The sequence below is a fragment of the Dermacentor variabilis genome, chromosome 6 (genome assembly GCF_050947875.1).
Source record: "Dermacentor variabilis isolate Ectoservices chromosome 6, ASM5094787v1, whole genome shotgun sequence".
Lineage (NCBI taxonomy): Eukaryota > Metazoa > Arthropoda > Arachnida > Ixodida > Ixodidae > Dermacentor > Dermacentor variabilis.
The window spans coordinates 34,863,873-34,881,828 of NC_134573.1; the positions used below are offsets into that span (position 1 = coordinate 34,863,873).

Below are 17,956 nucleotides of genomic sequence, written 5' to 3' on the forward strand. Positions count from 1 at the left end.
AAAAAAAAGCTGCAAGGATTCGACGCACACGAATCGACCAGCCTTCGGTGCGCCTAGACTCTGCACCCATCGCAGATCGCTTTCAAGATAAAGCCCGCGCGGCCGCACGCAGCAGCGCGCGTCATAAGCAGCCACCGCCGGAGTAAAGCGCGCCCCTTCTGCCTTGTGCGCGATGGCAGATGGCGCGCTTCCTCTCCGCCTTCCTCCTTTTGCGCTCGCGAGACCGAGCCACCATCCTTCGCGGGTCACCACCACACGTTTTCAGCGGGACCCACTGCATAAGGCGCGTGGCCGCGATGTTATCGCACTTGGACACTATACAGAACGACACGGCGACGCCGACGACGAAAATGCGCCTTGAGTGTCCATATAATAACTATCGCAATAAAACTCCGTCTGGTAACAGCGGCCGCGAATATACCGCAGTGAACCAGAAACATGTGACGCGAAGTAACTAACACACACGCTACGCTCACCCCAAGGAGTTCCCACGCAAAGGACGCCGCGCGAACTCGGGGGAGCAAACAGAGCAACCACTGTGCTTCTCGAAAGGCAATTTTGCTGTCACTCAAAACAGTGCGCGTAAAACAAAGCGTTCGAGGAGCGGGAGAGACGCCTGCAGTTAGCCAAGAGGCGAAACCGAGCGGGGTGAGGGGGGAGGGGAGGGAGCCTACAGGCATGCGAAGCGGCCTTGCGGAACGTCTCGGACATGCCTTTCAGTTGCTTCGCTTCTTAGAAAAACGGGGTGACAGCCCTTGTTGCTTACAGTCGTGTTCCCGTGTTTCATTGCTGTCATTGTCGTGGAGTGCCAGATGAAGTCATCTTTCAATTCCCCGTTTGCAAGCTCCTCATTTCACCGGAAGCCCAGTTTTGAACGACATACGCCTTGCTTGTAGGATAACAAATTTTATATGGATCAAATGTTGCAACTAAGCCTACTTCAATCGTTTACAAAACAGACTCCCAGCGAGCTTTGTATCTGACTTGGTTTAGAAATGAAGAAATAGTCTGTATTCGAACGTTTCTTTTTTTCTCGATTGTTCGTATTAGATTTCGTTCACGCATTTCGCTAATCGCACACTCCTATACAAGGATAAGCGTTCGGACACGCCTGCTAATAAGTGATCGAAAGTTCCCAATGCGAGCCAAAATTAGCCTTCAAAAAAGAGATGGCGAGGTGAGGTTCATCCTCCAAAGTGGATAAAGTCGCAGTTTCGCCCGAAAGACGAAGCATGGATTGTGATAGCAAATTATTAGACAGCTATACAAGGCAAGGCGAGTACCTTTATTAGCCGTGTAAACTGCTGTAAACGTTCCATTACTAACTAAATGAACAAGTGGCACGTCATCAGTGCGCAGGTAAACATGAACACATCTCACTCGATGACCACATACATGCGCTCGCTGTCAGAACGCTGACGTGATGGACCGGCGGCAGCGGCGAGCGAATTTCCCTTCCTGCTCCGTCTCGCTTCAATGTGGGCTAGCGCGCCACTACACTGCGTACACGAAGCCATCGGCTCAATCGGCTAGCGCGCTCTTCGCGCCCGTCGTAGATTCCCACGAAAATAGGGTGCGTGTGGCCGCGCTCAGCGGCCGCGGCCGGAGTACAAGAGAATCGCGCTTACCTGCACCCCCCTTACCTCCCCTCCTAGTGCTCGAACACCTCCCCGCTAAACCTACCTTGCGGGAAGAGAGCGGGCATTTTTCACGCCCAGATCAAGCCAGCATCCTTCCCAGCTCACTCTCGCACTTACCGCATACGGTGCGCGGTCGCGATCGTATCGCATTTGAACTTAATACGGAACCTCGCCGTAACGGCGGCAATGCGCCTGGAGTATCCATATAATTGCAATAAAAGACAGTGCAGGCTACGCGGGGATAGTATTAGGACGAACAAACCTATCGGCTCAAGATATGCTCCGACGTTCAGGGGAGAGGCCAGGACAGTGGCAGAACAGGGACGGCACACTCAAGCGATTAATTTGAAGGTTACGACAACTTTGGCGAGAGGTCGTTGCGTCAGTGTATATGGCAAACATCGCATCCTCGAACGTGATCGCTCAAGAATTCCACCCCACGTCTTTGGATTCAAGGGTCGAGCGTGCGCGAGTGTGAAGGAGCAGCAGTAGAAAGGCTAAGTTGGACGCAAGAAGCGAAGCTCATAGTACTGCCGACAGTCAACGCGATCGAGACAACAGCCCTTTGAAGCTTAAAGAAAAAAGCAACATGACAGTACACGTTAGTAGTGTCAGAGAGAATGGATGTAATAACGTGTCGGTGAGTAAATTGCAAATACAACGTACGTGATAATCGCTCCAAAGTCATAAAGACATCAAATGCGCTCCCTTGCTGACTATAGTATACACGCGCACGCACCTGGTATTCAACGCTATCGTGTAGTTCGGCGGTATGTGGAGGGTGCCCCAGGCCTGTTCGTCCAGCACCGCACTGAAGGCATTGTGGAGGTCAGAGTACGGCTTCTGCAACAAGAGCAGGACCTGGGTTTGCCGCTGTCCATATCGTTGCTATTTTTATCTTGTTCCTTTCTTTTCTCTTTATTTTTTTGTGTTGGCGGTGTGCGAAGTTATTTAGTCGACAAAAATGCGAATTCAATCATACGTGGCTTTTTATGGACGGTAAAAACTTCGGGTGGTCTTCATTGGCACACACACCAAAGATCGCAATCCTCGCTAGAAATGAAGCCTAAATTTACCGTATAGTTGGTACGTGCTATAGGTGTAATTTCATGTTATTTGTTACACCAAGGGCCCCGAATTCGGATGGGCATTAACTGGAGACATAACGCAGATTACTAATCCTTAAAAAGTAATAAACATAAGAACATGTTGCACAGACTTAGTAGCAACAAAAATGCGCATTAAGAAGCATGCGAGTACAAACAAAACAAGGAAGAGAAATAGCAACATGAAGACAGATCAACAAAATGCAATGGATAATCCAACAGAAGAGTGAGAACAATCAATACTGACACCCCTCTTTCTTACCGGCTTTTACCAGTGTTACTAAAAAAAAGAGTAGTCCATGTGATATAACCTGCATTTATAAATTACTTCTATACAAACGAAGCCTGTCTTCAAATGTTCAAAACAGAACAATAAGTACTCGCAGTTCCGCCCGTAAGGCGAAGCACCGATTGCGATAGCAAATTAGTAGATAGCTGTACGAAGTAAGGATAGTACTTTTATCGGCCATATAGCCCTCTGAATATTCACTTGCTAACTAAATTAACGATGATATAATATGTAAGCGCGACTGAACGAGCACATAGGAAGCAGCAGACACACAGAGACAGCGCTGTCTGCCTGTTTCTTTCTACGTCCTAAGCCCGCACACAAAGGCGGAAAAAACAACATAGGGGAAATTACTTGTACTTACTAAGTGAATTAAAGAAATGATAAAATAATGGCAATGAAAGTGCATGAGAAAACAACTTCCGCGGGTGGGGAACGATCCCACGTCTTGGCATTACGCATGCGATGCTCTAACCAACTGAGCTACCGTGGCGCCGTTTTACCATCCACTTTCTTGAGTATTTACATTTTAACTACTAGAACTAACCTTGGGAGTGTTAGCCAACGCCACCACTCACATATCTTGGCGGGAAGAAAAGGGGGTTAACCCAGGGTGCCGATTTTTATTAATCATATCATAAGAAGCCAGCAAATTGCTGGCTTCTGATGCTTTCTTCTCGTTCATTAATTAACGAGGATCTCGAATCTGTCAACATTGATGCCTTCAGGTAGCATGCGTGGGTTTATTGACCAGTTGCCTTCACCTAAAGAGATCACGTACCTGACGCCTCCGGCAGAAAGGATGTTCCACATCCACCGCCAAGGTTTGTGAGTGGTGGCGCTGGCTGACACTCCCAAAGTTATTTCTAGTAGTAAAAACCTAATTAACGAAGAAAGTGGATGCGGAAATGGTGCCGCGGTAGCTGAATTGGTTAGAGCATTGCACGCGTAATGCGAATACGTGGGATCATTCCCCAGCAGCGGCAAGATGTTTTTCATCCACTTTCATTGCCTTCAATTTATCATTTCTTTAATTCTATTTTATTTGCCCTATGTTGTCCTTTTTGTCTGTGTTTGCTGGCTGCTTATGATATGATTCACCACTAGTGTATCATTTGGCGTTCCACAGGGCTTGATACTTGCCGCTTTAGTATTTCTCATTTATACAAGTGATCTCACGAATAACAGCTTCCGAATTCCTTCTTTTGTGCTGACCATCGTGTGCTATACGAAGTAAACAGCTCCAAAGAGGACCGCCTGAGGTATGAAAAGTAATTCCGCGTGTTCGGCGCCTCCTCCGAAAACTGGCAAATTAGTATTAATTTAATTAACAAAGGTTCTTTCCTTCACTAACAGTTCGTCATCGCTGTATTGTGACTATTCTTTTCTCCTCAAGTAGAGTGCCTGAGCATAAATACGTTCTTGATGTTTTCACACGTATATCGCATTATCATGGTGAGTGCACGCACGGCCACCTTAGACATATATGTCATTCGGCTATGTGGTGCACTCCCGTGGCGCTTCTCGTACACCACAGCGCCGAGTGATGAGCGCGGGAGTTCTTTTCATTAAGCAGGGCGTTGTAACAATGCGCCGCTTAAACCGCCTGTAGTTCAGCATGGCGGTCACAGGCAGCGCAGCCCGTATACTTTTGATCAAGAGTGCACATGTAATAACCAGTAAAGCAGCTAAAAAATTGGATATGTAAGGCGCACGCATTCTGACGCTCCTAAAGAAACGAGGCTTACTGCTGTATAAAGCGCTCATGTTACCGATACTTTAGCTTTTTATACCGTTTGAACTTGTACGACACTAGTAAAACTGAATCCTGACGGGAAAAACAAAACGGTCGGTGGGTCCCCCGCATATGGGGAATCGGTTATAAGCGAAGCTTTCTTTGTTCACTGACATGTCCTCACTTCTATGTGCAGCTCAACGTTCCTTGCTAAATGCGCGCTCTGCTCCCATTTCGTTCACTTCTTTCTCCCCACTCGCCTGATCTTGTTGCCGAGTTCACTTGTTGCCTCTTCTGCTTGCCTGTTCAGGCACCTACCCTGCGGCACACTGGCCTTTCCGGGACTGGCCGACAATGTTCGCGTACCCAGAGGCCCAAGTAGTCGTATAGAATCAGCGAGACAGTGGCGGCCAGCACACGCCGAATGGGGGGAAGAAGCAAAGAAAGCTTCGTGTGTGCTGTATATGCCGCGCGCGGGATCACCACTTGTCGCCTTCTGCTACTCTTCCTTCCTTCCTTAAACTTTGCACCCCTGTTGGCGCGTCGTTATGTGCACTTTAAAATTCTATTTCAATATGGTGAATTTTTCTTTTAGATTAGCAACCTGCGCGAACTTAACATTCGCTAAAAAATTTCTAGCAGATGTTACCGAGGTCTCAACTCCCCCCCCCCCCCCCCGGAACCTTTCTCCCACCGCATTAATAAATTTAATGTGACGTTTATCACAAAACACATGACTTTCAACATTTCTTACCTGGTACAATGTGCTCTTTTCCTCTTAACGATATTATTTCGGCACTTGATGCTACCATGTCATGTTCCAATATCTAGTTCTTTTTTTAATGTTCGTGTTGATGTTTGCTGCTGTATCGTCCTTTGCGAATTCTTCATTGTACCCACTCCTGATATAGTCCTTGTAGAACTGTCGTATGTAATACAAATAAAGCCTGAATAAATAAATAAATAAGATTGTGCTGGAGCTTGAACACGCCATGGTGAAGCCTGGTGGCTAGAAACGGTGATAGTTTGGTAGCACAAGCTAAAGCCCCTGCACACTGCTACCGCCGCCGGAAGCGTGAGCTGATGGAGGGAAGCCTCAGCTTAATTGTTGATTCAGTTACGCTGTGGTCCGGGAGTATAACTAGTCTTGTTTGGACCGTTTCAGCATTCAGCTTTTATTTACAGCCTCAGTTGGGCGTTCAAGACTATTAAAGTGTAGCCTATGTCGATGCTCATTGAGAAGACGCTTCGTTCTTGGCCTATTTATGCGATTCGCAGGTGCGAACAGTGCGGTAGTCTCTGAAACTATCGTTGGAGCTGTTTATTTTAAAATTGCCACATACAAGAATTTCGTGGTTTTGAAGTGAGCCTAGTGAAGTGCTATATAAATTTAAGCGAAAGCACGTAGAATGCCATATACTGCCTGAAAAATGGTTGCCGATATGACATGCGAAATGAAATTGGCTCTTGGGGTAAGGTCGGATAGTTACAGCATGCAGTGAAGAGAGTGCGCAAAAACTTTTGGCTTAACGCCGTGACTTCATGTGTCTATGTTAGCGGGTTAACGACTACATGACAAATATGTGCGTATGTACTCACTATGATCCCTGCTGCACTGCGGCAAGATAAATGTACACAAACTGCATCACGCAATTTACTGACCGAAGCATTTTCGTGACTGACCATCCGATGGCAGGCAGCGCCAGCGCGTACTATAGAACGGGTCCGTCACACTGCGGACACTAGCCGTTGATTTCGTCTTTCAATTATTTATATCAGTTGATGGAATAAACAAATTCAGTCTCTGTGCGTAAGTAAATGAACACCAATCGTGGAAGCACTGTCAGAATGTGTCTACAATTTCTGCTGCGCAGCATATGTAAACATAGCGCTTCCCCACTTTCTGTTTCTACAGCGCTTGCTCCTGAACTGAAATCCTCAGCGCAGCACGACTCAAAAAGATTTAACACGGGCCCTATAACGAAAAGCTATTCCAATCTGTCTTTATTCCAATCCCTTGACGTTATATTTACGTAACCGCTGACGTAAGCATCGGGCGGTGATTCGCCGCGTTATTTGAACAGCCCAATCAAACGCTGCCTTCGTTTATAAAAGGTTACGTTTGCTTTCACAGTGAACAGCATTGCCTGCTTGACAGGCTTCAGTGCGCAAGCATTCTTTGGCCCCAGCCCCGTCGCGGTCTAATACCTTGTATCTGCTCAAAAATGCGTAATTTGCAAAGCTATGTCATTTAATCGTTGTAATAGTATAAATGTAGCTGATTGGTACCTTTATAAGGTTAAGAAACAATTTAAACCTAAAAATAATATGAAAAGAGGATACACATGGAGATACATACAGCTGCTTAGAAAATGCATGGGCAAGCTTATAATAGGAGTGAGCCAACTGAAATTTGGGCTTGAGAAAACTTCAAATGTCGCCTGGGCCAACTGAAATTTAGGGGTGGGTCAGCTTGTATTAGGAGGTGGGCTGACATTTGAAGGTGGCCTAGCTTGAAATTTGGACACGGGCCAAAATAAATTTGGGGTTAGCAAAACTTCAAATTTGAACCTGGACTAAGCGAAATTTGGGAGTGGGCCAACTTAAATTTGGTGGTGGGCCAACTTGAAATTTGGGGATGAGCAGAGTAAACTGTGGGGGTACGCTAACTTAAGAGGAAGCTTTAGTTCGGGTGCTCGTATCAATATACATGTAAAAGGAGAATTCGTTTTTCTCGGCAACAACTGCACCAAATTTGACGAGGTTTGTTGCGTTCAAAAGAAAATTTTCAAATCTAGTAACTGTTTGTTTCGAATTTTCGGTTTATGTCGCAACGAAAGACGGCATCACAATTCTGTGAATTGGATCTAATAGTACATCTAAAGCGGACAAAATGATGCGTCACACATGAAGACAAAGAGTGTGGTAACATAGAAATGCAGCTTTTGCAGAACTATTGTACACAACGTAACAAATTTCCGTAAGACATAAAACGACACATCGAATTGGTCCGCTTTCAATGATCTAATGGGTACCGTTTACAGAACAAAGATATCTGTTCCTGATGCAGAGCTATTAATTTACAAACTTCCTGCTTCTATTTTTTTCAAACTTCCGAATTTTTGAAAATCTTTTTAACAACACTCAGGCCCTAAATCAAAATCCCGCTTCCAACAGTCACTGGAATTTAACTTTCCTGGGGTTATCTCAGAAAAGCGTTTTTGCGTTTTTTTATATAATTGAATAGGCCACGTCGGAGTTGGGCCCGAGCTAAAGCTTCCTCTTAAGTTCGCGGGTTGGCCAGCTTGAAATTTGGGGGTGGTCCAACTGAAATCTTGGCTTGGGCTAACTTGTCATTTGGGGGTGGGCCAGCTGAAGTTTGCGGGTGGGCAAACTTGAAAGTTTCATGTGGGCTAACTTGAAATTTGATGATGGACCAACTTGAACTTTGATAATGGGCCAACTTGGGCCAATTAGCATGGGCCAAGTTGAAATCTAGGGGTGGGCAAAGTTGAAATTTGAGGGTGGGCTAACTTGAAATTTCAAGGTGGGCCAACTCAAATTTAGCACTGTCCCAACTTGAAACTGGGAGATGTGCTAACTTAAATTTGGGAGTTGGCAAACTTGAAATTTTATGGTGAGCCAAGTGAAATATTGAGATAGGCCAACTCGAAATCTGGGGGCTTGGCAAGTTAAATTTGGGGGCGGGTCAACTTTAATTTGGGGTGGGCCAACTTGAAATTATGACGTGGGCCAGCTTGAAATTTGAAGATGGGGCAACTTGAAATTTGGGGGTGGGCATACTTAAGATTTCCGAGTGGGCCAAGCTAAATTTTGAGACAGGCCAACTCGAAATCTGGGGGTCTGGCAAGTTAAGTTTGGGGGTGGGCCAAATTGAAATTTGGATATGGGGCAACTTAAATTTAGGGATGGGCAACCTTTAATTTGGGGTGGGCCAACTTAAAATGTGGACGTGGGACAGCTTTAAATTTCCGGTTGGGCAACTTGAAATCTGGGGGTTTGCAAAGTTCAATTTTAGGCTGGGTCAACTTGAAATTTAGATATGGGCCAACTTAAATTTCGTGGTGGGCCATATTTAACTTGGGGCTGGGAAAACTTAAATTTGGTGAAATCCTTATGCATACTTAGACAACTCCAGTGCAGTTTCTGCATATTTTTTGTTTGCTAATCGACATCAACCTACATATACCTTGGATTTATACCAAAGGATTTCTTGTAAAGTGGAAATTTAGGCTTGTTAGTGAGGATATTCTGGTTGTATAGCAGAGACAGAAGGATCACAACGAGGACAAGATTACGGACAAAGTGCAAACTACCAACAGAGCCACCACGCATGCGCAAATATCAGGCAGGCGGGCAGGTACCTTAACGATAGACTTAGAGAACCCGAATAATGTTAAGCAGGTCAGTTTCGCCCGAAAGGCGAAGCATCGATTGCGATAGCAAGTTAGTAGACGGCCATACGAAGTAAGGATAGTGGTTCTATCGGCCATCTAAACTTGTAAACATTCGCTTACTAACCAAATTAACAAGCATGTTCTCACGTGCGCACCGGTAAACATGGACACGTCTCGCTCGTTGACCGCGGAAACTCGCTGTCAAAATGCTAGAGTGAGGAATCGCGGAAATAGCAGTGAGCGAATTGACCTTCGTGCTGTCTCTCGCTTTAACGCGAATGAAACGCCGAAAGCACAGCGCATACGAAGGTACCGGCACTAGGCGCACTTTCCCAATATGACAGATCGCTTTGAAGATGAGGCCCACGCGGACGCGCACTTTGCCCCCGCCGCAGATCGCTTTCTAGATACGGCGCCCGTGCGGCCTGCGCGGCCGCGCCGTAGCTGCAGCCGTCGGAGTGGAATGCCCGCAACGCCCTCCCGCGCTTCGCTCTCGTGCGTCGTGCGCGACAAAAGAGGGCGCGCTGCCGCCCCGCCTTCCTCCCTTGCACGCGCGAGATTGAGCTGCGACCGTCGGCTGACCCTCGTAATCGTTCACTCGCACATACAGCGTACTGCGCGCTGCGACGATGTTATGTTTGGACTTTATACGCAACATCACGGCGACGGTGACGCAGAAATCGCAATAGAATGCACGTGATTGGTAACTCACTATTCATTGCAAATCCTGCTGGTGTGAATCACTGTTCAGCGCACGCACCACTGTACGCTTCATACATGACAAGCTCACAAAGGAAATAATTGAGGCTGAAAATATTTTGAGATGCGCTCTTGGCTGCGTAAGCACCCCATCTGTTAACTTTTCCAATAAGGAAATACTTTCTGTAAGGGGGTAATTATTTGCGCATGCGTGGTGGCTTTCTGCGAGCATGTAAAATCGTGCTCTGGAAAAATAAACATTCCTCAGTAGTTTTCGCTTTGCGTGCTGTCTTGACCTTCTTTTAAATGCATAAGCATCACTATGCCTACCGAGAGAGAAGGCCTGTCCGTCCTTCCTGTAAGTCCTTCATGTGTTGTACCAGTGGTACAAAACAAATGTTAAAAAAGAACAGTTTCGGTGAAGGCTTTCTTGAAATATTTGACGACGCTGGAATAAAAGCCATCTCTAGGACCACATATAAACAGCATTGTGAGCATGAGGAAAATTCCAATTTCGGGAAAACTTAATGCCGAACACACCATGCGTGTTGGTGGTTGCGGGACTGAGCCTGCTGTTGGGCATTCCTTCACGGACCGAATTACAACCGATCTCTGAGGGCTCATGCACTTCACGTCGTGCAACATACAGATAAGCAGCAAACGGGTTGATAAGGATGATAAGTGGTGATAAGTGATTATATGAGTCTAATCAGGGTTGAGAATGGTTCGACGCGGATGGATAAGATACTAAAGGACGAGCAGGACTTATATTGGTCGTAGCAATTCTGATAGTAATAATAAGCACCAATAAGGGCTGACAAGGGTCGGATCATATCCGAGGAGTTTTATGAGGACAGATAAGAGTTGATAAGGATCGGATCGATCACGATAAGGTTGATACCGACCGATAAGGATTGATATGACTCAGATCAAGTCCGATAAGGTTGATAACAACCGATAACGCTTGACAAGGCACTGTTGAAGCTTCCGCAAGTTGGTGTGACATTCTTTTTCACCAGCGCAAAAGACAAGGACAAGACCGAGTACACATACACAGCGCTGCAACACATATCGGCGTGTGCAGATACAGCGCTGTGTATGTGCACTCGTCTCGTCGTTGTCCTTTGCGCTGGTGAAAAAAAAGACTCATAAGTTTTTATACTGGTCGGATCAAGTTTCATAACATTGATAGTGACACCGGGCTGCGTGAAGATGAGCAGGCGGCACAATGCTTACGCATACTGAGATAACTCCCAGGGGTTTTCTGGGTGAATTCTTGTAGTCGTTCCGTCTGCACTATACAACACGAAGATCGCCAAGAAAGCGATCTGACAGCGAAACATGAATGAATGCTTTATTTGTGTAAGTCAGTTAGGGAATGGTCACCAGAACAAAGCTACAAAAATGTTCCTTGAGGACATCTTCGACCCAGGAAAAGATTCTGGGCCGTGGATCGTGCAGAGGCGCTACGCAGACATAATTTATGCAAGCATGAAATGACGAACTCAAGACGCATTATGTATCATTGGGGAATGAGAGATCGCAGACACGAAAAATATAAACAAATCAGATACTGGAATGAAATACAGCCTAAAGGAAGCTCTTGAGCGGGAACGGAAAAGAACCAAGATGTTCTCGCAGCAATACCCCCGTAACCATATTGTTAGAAACTAGTTTCTGCGCACGTGATAAGCGATGCACGTATAGCTGCGGCACCGTGTTGAGCCTCACCTGCACGACGGTCTCGTTGGAGATCTCACCCAGAAAGGCCCGGCTGAAGGCCCCGTGCTGGTCCTCGTTCACCACTCCGACGGGCAAATTGGAGGGCTTGCCGCCCACGAACAGGCAAAACACGACGCCAACGCAAGACGGCACCACCAGCTGGAACACCACGGTGCTGCAGTGGCGATTGGCGCGTAAAACGTTTACGCCAACGACCATGTGACTGAAGTCGATACTATGGGGAATGCGGCGCTCATAAAACAAACCCGTGTGATATTCTATGTATGTATGTATGTATGTATGTATGTATGTATGTATGTATGTATGTATGTATGTATGTATGTATGTATGTATGTATGTATGTATGTATGTATGTATGTATGTATGTATGTGCGTATGTATGTGCGTATGTATGTATGTATGTATGTATGTATGTATGTATGTATGTATGTATGTATGTGCGTATGTATGTATGTATGTATGTATGTGTGTATGTATGTATGTATGTATGTATGTATGTATGTATGTATGTATGTATGTATGTATGTATGTATGTATGTATGTATGTGCGCATGTATGTATGTGTGCATGCGTGCACGCATGCATGTCCGATTCTTAAATCGCGACATCCACTAACGCATGCAGCGCTGAGCGGACGACGACCGCGAGAGAGGGCACCAGGCTTGTCGCGCGCCTCGTGTCCTGCATTTCTGGACGTGAAAACAAGGAATGCGAAAACCAGGCATTCGTGGTTCAGGAGGAGCCATCGCTATGAGGTGACGGCTCGGCTTTGTAATTACACGGTAAAAGATGTGCACTGCGAGACCGACACCTGAAATGAACGACGCGTAACGTGGACGCCTGCCAAACTCTCTACGTGTCTATAAAACGCGGTTGGTAAAAGAGAGCTAGGTTACACGGGCTCAGCTTGGCAAGACGGGTCGTTTCCAGCCCACTGAAGAACGCAGTCATTTGACCATAGCTGAAGGATGTCAATGGGGTTTCAGTGGTTGTGCATAACTGCACGATTAGCTGTGAACGCATTTCTTTTCACGTTGTCTAGCGCTGATGTTTTCGAATTGAATTAGAAACCAACTATGCCTCTACACTAATAAACTATTTACGCGTGAGCGTATCCCAGGTAGCACAAAAGAGATACGTAACGTTTTCGTAGCGTTTATCCAAGACGATAAAAACGGTTTAAAGAAGACACGAATGAGAGAACTTCGGCGGGAAAACGTCGTATATCTCTGCTAATGTCCGGCTTAATTACTTTCTTGAGACGATCTATAACAGGTCTGCAAGACGTATTCGAAAAGCTGGTCTAGAAATAGGATTGGGAAAGACACAAGTAATCCCTTTGCCAAAACTATTCGTAACCAATTTCTAAACGTTTTTAGGACGTTATCAAAAAGCTGGTCTAGAAGCGGTCTTGAAAGGTTTACGATCATCTGAAGCTAATTTTCGCGGGTGACGGGCGCGATCAGACATCGTTGTTCAAAACACGCGTTTAGTTTCGCCTCACGCGAAACAAACCTCATTGGCCTAAGCCGTTGGCACGGCCTAGGCCAATCGCGTGAGGTGAAACTGATCGGGCGTTTCGAACAACGATCTCCAATCGCGCCTCAGATGAGTAGAAGCGTCGGTGTTGACTGTAAGAGCCATGGCGCAGTGCCAAGCACTGTTCCCCGCATGGCCGGCGCATCCTCTACCAAGTCGCACGAAAATGAGCCTGTTAGGAATAATGAATCCTTAATACCGCCTTTAGTAAGCTACGATGCTTACAACCACAATGGGAATGACATCCTGCAAAGAACAAATGGCCACGTCTTGGCAGGTGGCCAGACCAAGCCCTTCATGACAAGAGTGCATGAAATGAGAACATTGTGACAAAGCAAAAACACTTTATTAAAATGTAATGCTTATGCAAGGTTCGAACAAACTGTGTGAGAAATGCAAATAGAAGTAAAAGTACATCAACAATGACAAAAGTCGCAGAAAGGATTCGTAATGAACTCGAAAGTGAACATTCACTAGCACATAAACAAAATTCCAAGTACACATACAAAAATGAACAGAAAAACCTGGAGTGTACTAAAGTGTCTAATTTATCATAGTAAAGTGCACGTGCTATTAGATGGACTAGAGTTATGCAGAAGTGACATCGGAGCGAATGGAATAAGTAGACTGAAGAATGCAAGAGTATGAATCGGATGGTAACTGCCTCCAAGGAATGTTACCAATCAGCTAGAAGCTTGAAATGAGCACAAAATGAAATACCACCGCATACCATCATAAAACAATCCTGTGGCAGAAATAAAAAAAGGGGAACAATGCAAAATTGGAAATATTGCCTTTAGGATATATCCAAGAAGGTAATGGCGAGAAAAAATAACCATACAACAAAAAAGCAATAAAGTGAAATTAGTGCAGAATACTTAAACGTGTAACAAGTGTAACAAGTGAACACTGCTGTAGTACAGCGAACGATGAGACAGTAATGCTGCATCTTGCCACTCCAGAACGTGAGCAATGAATATGCAAGCCTCATATTAGAAACTTACATAAACATGGAAATAAACTGGAATGCACTGGAAGCTGCATTTGTGTAACAAAGGAAGCAATGGTCATAATAAATAGTAAGTATTTTATCTAAAAAGCCCTTTACAAGAGACAAAGTTGTACCTCTCTGGCAAAAACAAAGTTGCAACGAATAATTTGCAAACCAGCAAATACATTAATTAGCACACTGACATGTCACACTTTGCGCACATCTCCAGTCTCCTAAAGTAAAAAAAAGCACTCTGAATGAGAAAAACGTTCAACACATGTAGCCCAGAGCAAATTCTTTGCCAGTTCACTCACACTTTCCCATCCAAGAACATTTGCCACAAAGTCCAGGCACAGTTCCACTGATGTTTACCAATTCACCCCCACTTTCACGTCCAAAAATATTTGGCACACAGTCCAGACAGAGCTTCATAGATAAACAGCTTGAGAGCACCCTACTGATTATTGTCCAGTCCCGCTGCTGGAAATAGAACTGCCGCACATGCTGGTAGTGGTTTCAATGTAGACACACTTGCTGCCCTGGACAGGTATGCTCAGATATCTGTACTGGTGCTCCATTTTGTCGAAGTATATATGTATAGACATATTGATGCACTACGCTGGTAATTGAAATGTTTTGAATGCACAAGTATTGGCTTCACCAGAAAGACTTGCCCACATACCACCACTGTCATATATATGCACTTGATCTTCACTCAGTAGCATTGAACCTAAAGTGTTCCCTATGTGGGAGCCATGTGTAAAACCGGTGTCACACGACCACTCTCGATCGCGATCAAGCCCGATCCGGATCGAAATTATCGTCGCGACTGGCTCACTCTCGTAGCTTGCGCAGAGGAGCCAATCACGACCGAGAAATTCCATTTGTAACGGACTGGATAGCGGCTAAAAGAGCCCCGTGTGAAACCGGTATCAAATAATGCACAGACGTACGCTAGGAAAATGTGTTGCACAAGGGCAAAGAACTGCGACATGCCCTGTTGTGCGAAGCGCGTGAACAGAACACACACACACACAGACACACACACACATATATATATATATATATATATATATATATATATATATATATATATATATATATATATATATATATATATATATATATATATATATATATATATGTGAAAAAACTGCCGGAGCGCTTCGCGAACTCCATGCGCACACATGGCACCCGCACGAACTCGGCAGGCCGCCGTAAAGCGCGAAGGGCGCACAGCGTACATTGCGACACATGTCCCAAACTGCAAACAATCGTACTACCTAAAGCATACAAGTTATTTTATACCAAGGGCATACTCGACTCACGTATGCAGTATCCACAAGCGAGTTATGCAGCGTACATGCTGTATCCATTCGCCAAATAGTAAAATCGATAACAAGCACAAAGCTACAAGGGACTCAATACATTACTACCATTTGAGGCGTCAAATAAAATCGAATTTGGCCGTTTCATATATTGGACACAATATATGGACCGATGTGGTACCCGGTAAGACCATGAAATACCCATCACGTGGGTAAAGGGGGCGAAAACACAATCGAGAAGCTGAAGCACAAACGATAAAAGCACGGTATGGTGCACGCAAAATTCTGTCAGTGCGCTGTAGCGCGAGGGAAGAAAATAGGGCGAGCACTTGACCTCACCTTTTGGGATACCGCACTAGTACTGAATCATTAAAAAAAAGCCTGTTTGAACCAGTTCTCTTGTCTGCAACACTCTTGCTAAACGGGAGACTAAATTACCACGATGACGGCTCTATTGCGGAGATCGGCAAGGTGCGCACAGACAGAAATTTTGCCGCCTTTCTTCGCATTCTGCAAAATGCTTTCTTGTTAGGATCACGCATAGCGGCCGATCCCGACGCTCGGGACACACAGGCACGATTTCGTCCCTCTAACTTTCGTCCTTATACTGCCCTTAACGCCTTAATTACAGCGTCAGTGAAAAGGCGCCTCACATAACATGACAATGAACTTGAAGAGCTGATTAGTGCCCTCCACTCCGCGCCCTCCAATTGAAAACACTACTGATTTCCAAATTAAACTACACAAACAGATCGCACAACCCAAACTAATCACAGAACGTCGTTTTCTTGACGGCAAAACTCTGCAACACTTACATGACAAAGAGCAGCGGCAGCACATTCAGAACAGCCGCTATCATACCACAGCGCAGTGCAAGTGCGATAACGCTATTATGCCCGGCTCAAACAAATCGCACAACCCAAACTAATCACAGAATGTCGTTTTCTTGACAGCAAAGCACTGCAACACTTACATGACAAAGGGCAGCGGCAGCACATTCAGAACAGTCGCAAACCGACCATAGTGCCATGCGAGTGCGATAACGCAACTATACCCGGCTTCACGAATAACGTGGCCGCCTTGGTCACATAACAATTGAAAACACTACTGATTTCCAAATTAAAACCATACAAACATATTGCACAACCCAAACTGATCACAGAATATCGTTTTCTTGACAGCAAAACACTGCAACACTTACATAGCAAAGGGCAGCGGCAGCACATTCAGAACAGCCGCAAACACACCAGAGCGCGGTGCGAGTGCGGTGACGCGACGACGCCATGACGACGCGACTATGCCCGGCTCGCCCGGCTGCCCGGCATCACCAATCACGTGGCACCTTGGTCACAGGATTTGACGACGGTATCGCCACCTTGCGCAAAGTTGGATCGCGTTGATGGGTTGTTGAATATTGTAGAAGCCACTAAAGAGGCTGACGCGCTGTGGCGTGGCGGTGGCGCCTTGAGTCGTTTTCAAAACGTATTCACCCCTCGTTTTTAAGCTGCCTGGCTTCCAACGTTATCAAAACGTATTCACCCCTCGTTTTTAAGCTATCTTGTTTGGAACGTCTTTGATGCGTCGATTTTGGTCAAAAATCCGTTTCAGACGTTGAATCCCTTAATACGACTTAATAAGACTTTGTGTGCTACCTGGGATATGCCCCCCCCCCCGCCTCTTTGAAGATTCGCGGTGCGGGTATATGTAGCTCGGCGATAAATTTGGCGCAGCGCCAAGCGAAGGAGCTGTCACAGTGGACGACGGACGACCTAGATAGAGATAGGCAGGTGGCGCAGCAGATGACGTCATCGGCACGGCTGGCGTATTGCCAACTCGCACAGGTAGCGCGACGTGGATGACTTCACCACCAGACATAACTCGGCGCTCGGAAAGCACGTAATCAGGGGCAGAATTCACTGAGCGAACTTACGATCAAGATTTGGCGCAATAAAAACCTTACGAGGAAAGCGTATTCACAAAGCTAAAACTGTTCGTACGATCAGCAAGCGTGCAGTGCCCGCCGCTGCAAAGACAAGCGCTGTAGTCGAAAAGAAATAAGTGGGTGTAAGGGTAGCACAGGTGCGAACTTCAGTACTTGCGCCAGAAGTAAGCATTAGTCGATTCACTAAACAAACAGCTCTCGCAACTGCCGGCGTAAGAAGGAATTTCCACGATAAGGGGATATCAGTCGTACGAACCTGATTATGTCTATCTGCGCCGCTAAAGATGACGCATGTAAGCGTTGGAGCGCGCTGTTGCCGCCGATTGGACAGGGGCCACAAATGATAGCCGAGGATAGCGCGCGCTAATATATTTGTCGTATTCTCTGATTTGTCACTTCCAAGTACATTGAACAATTTTAGTGCATAATTGTATTAGGCACGCACTGCTGTGCACGGTAGCAACATTAATGCTGTACTGCGAACTTCTGCTTAATATCTGATAAGCTGTGTTATCCTACGAGCGCA

At 45.8% G+C, this 17,956-nt stretch overlaps 1 protein-coding gene across 6 annotated transcripts in view; it reads right to left on the reverse strand.

Moving 5' to 3' along the window:
- Window positions 1-17,956, reverse strand: part of LOC142584723 (ABC transporter G family member 23-like) — a 269,091-nt gene that overhangs the window by 99,019 nt on the left and 152,116 nt on the right. For 5 of the 6 annotated variants that reach the window (XM_075694944.1, XM_075694945.1, XM_075694948.1 and 2 more), the window contains one exon: window positions 11,619-11,784. In XM_075694944.1, the coding sequence (XP_075551059.1) occupies window positions 11,619-11,784 (166 nt within the window). Of the gene's footprint in view, window positions 1-2,379; window positions 2,484-11,618; window positions 11,785-17,956 lie in introns of all 6 variants that reach the window. The other variant, XM_075694947.1, reaches the window with a different exon arrangement.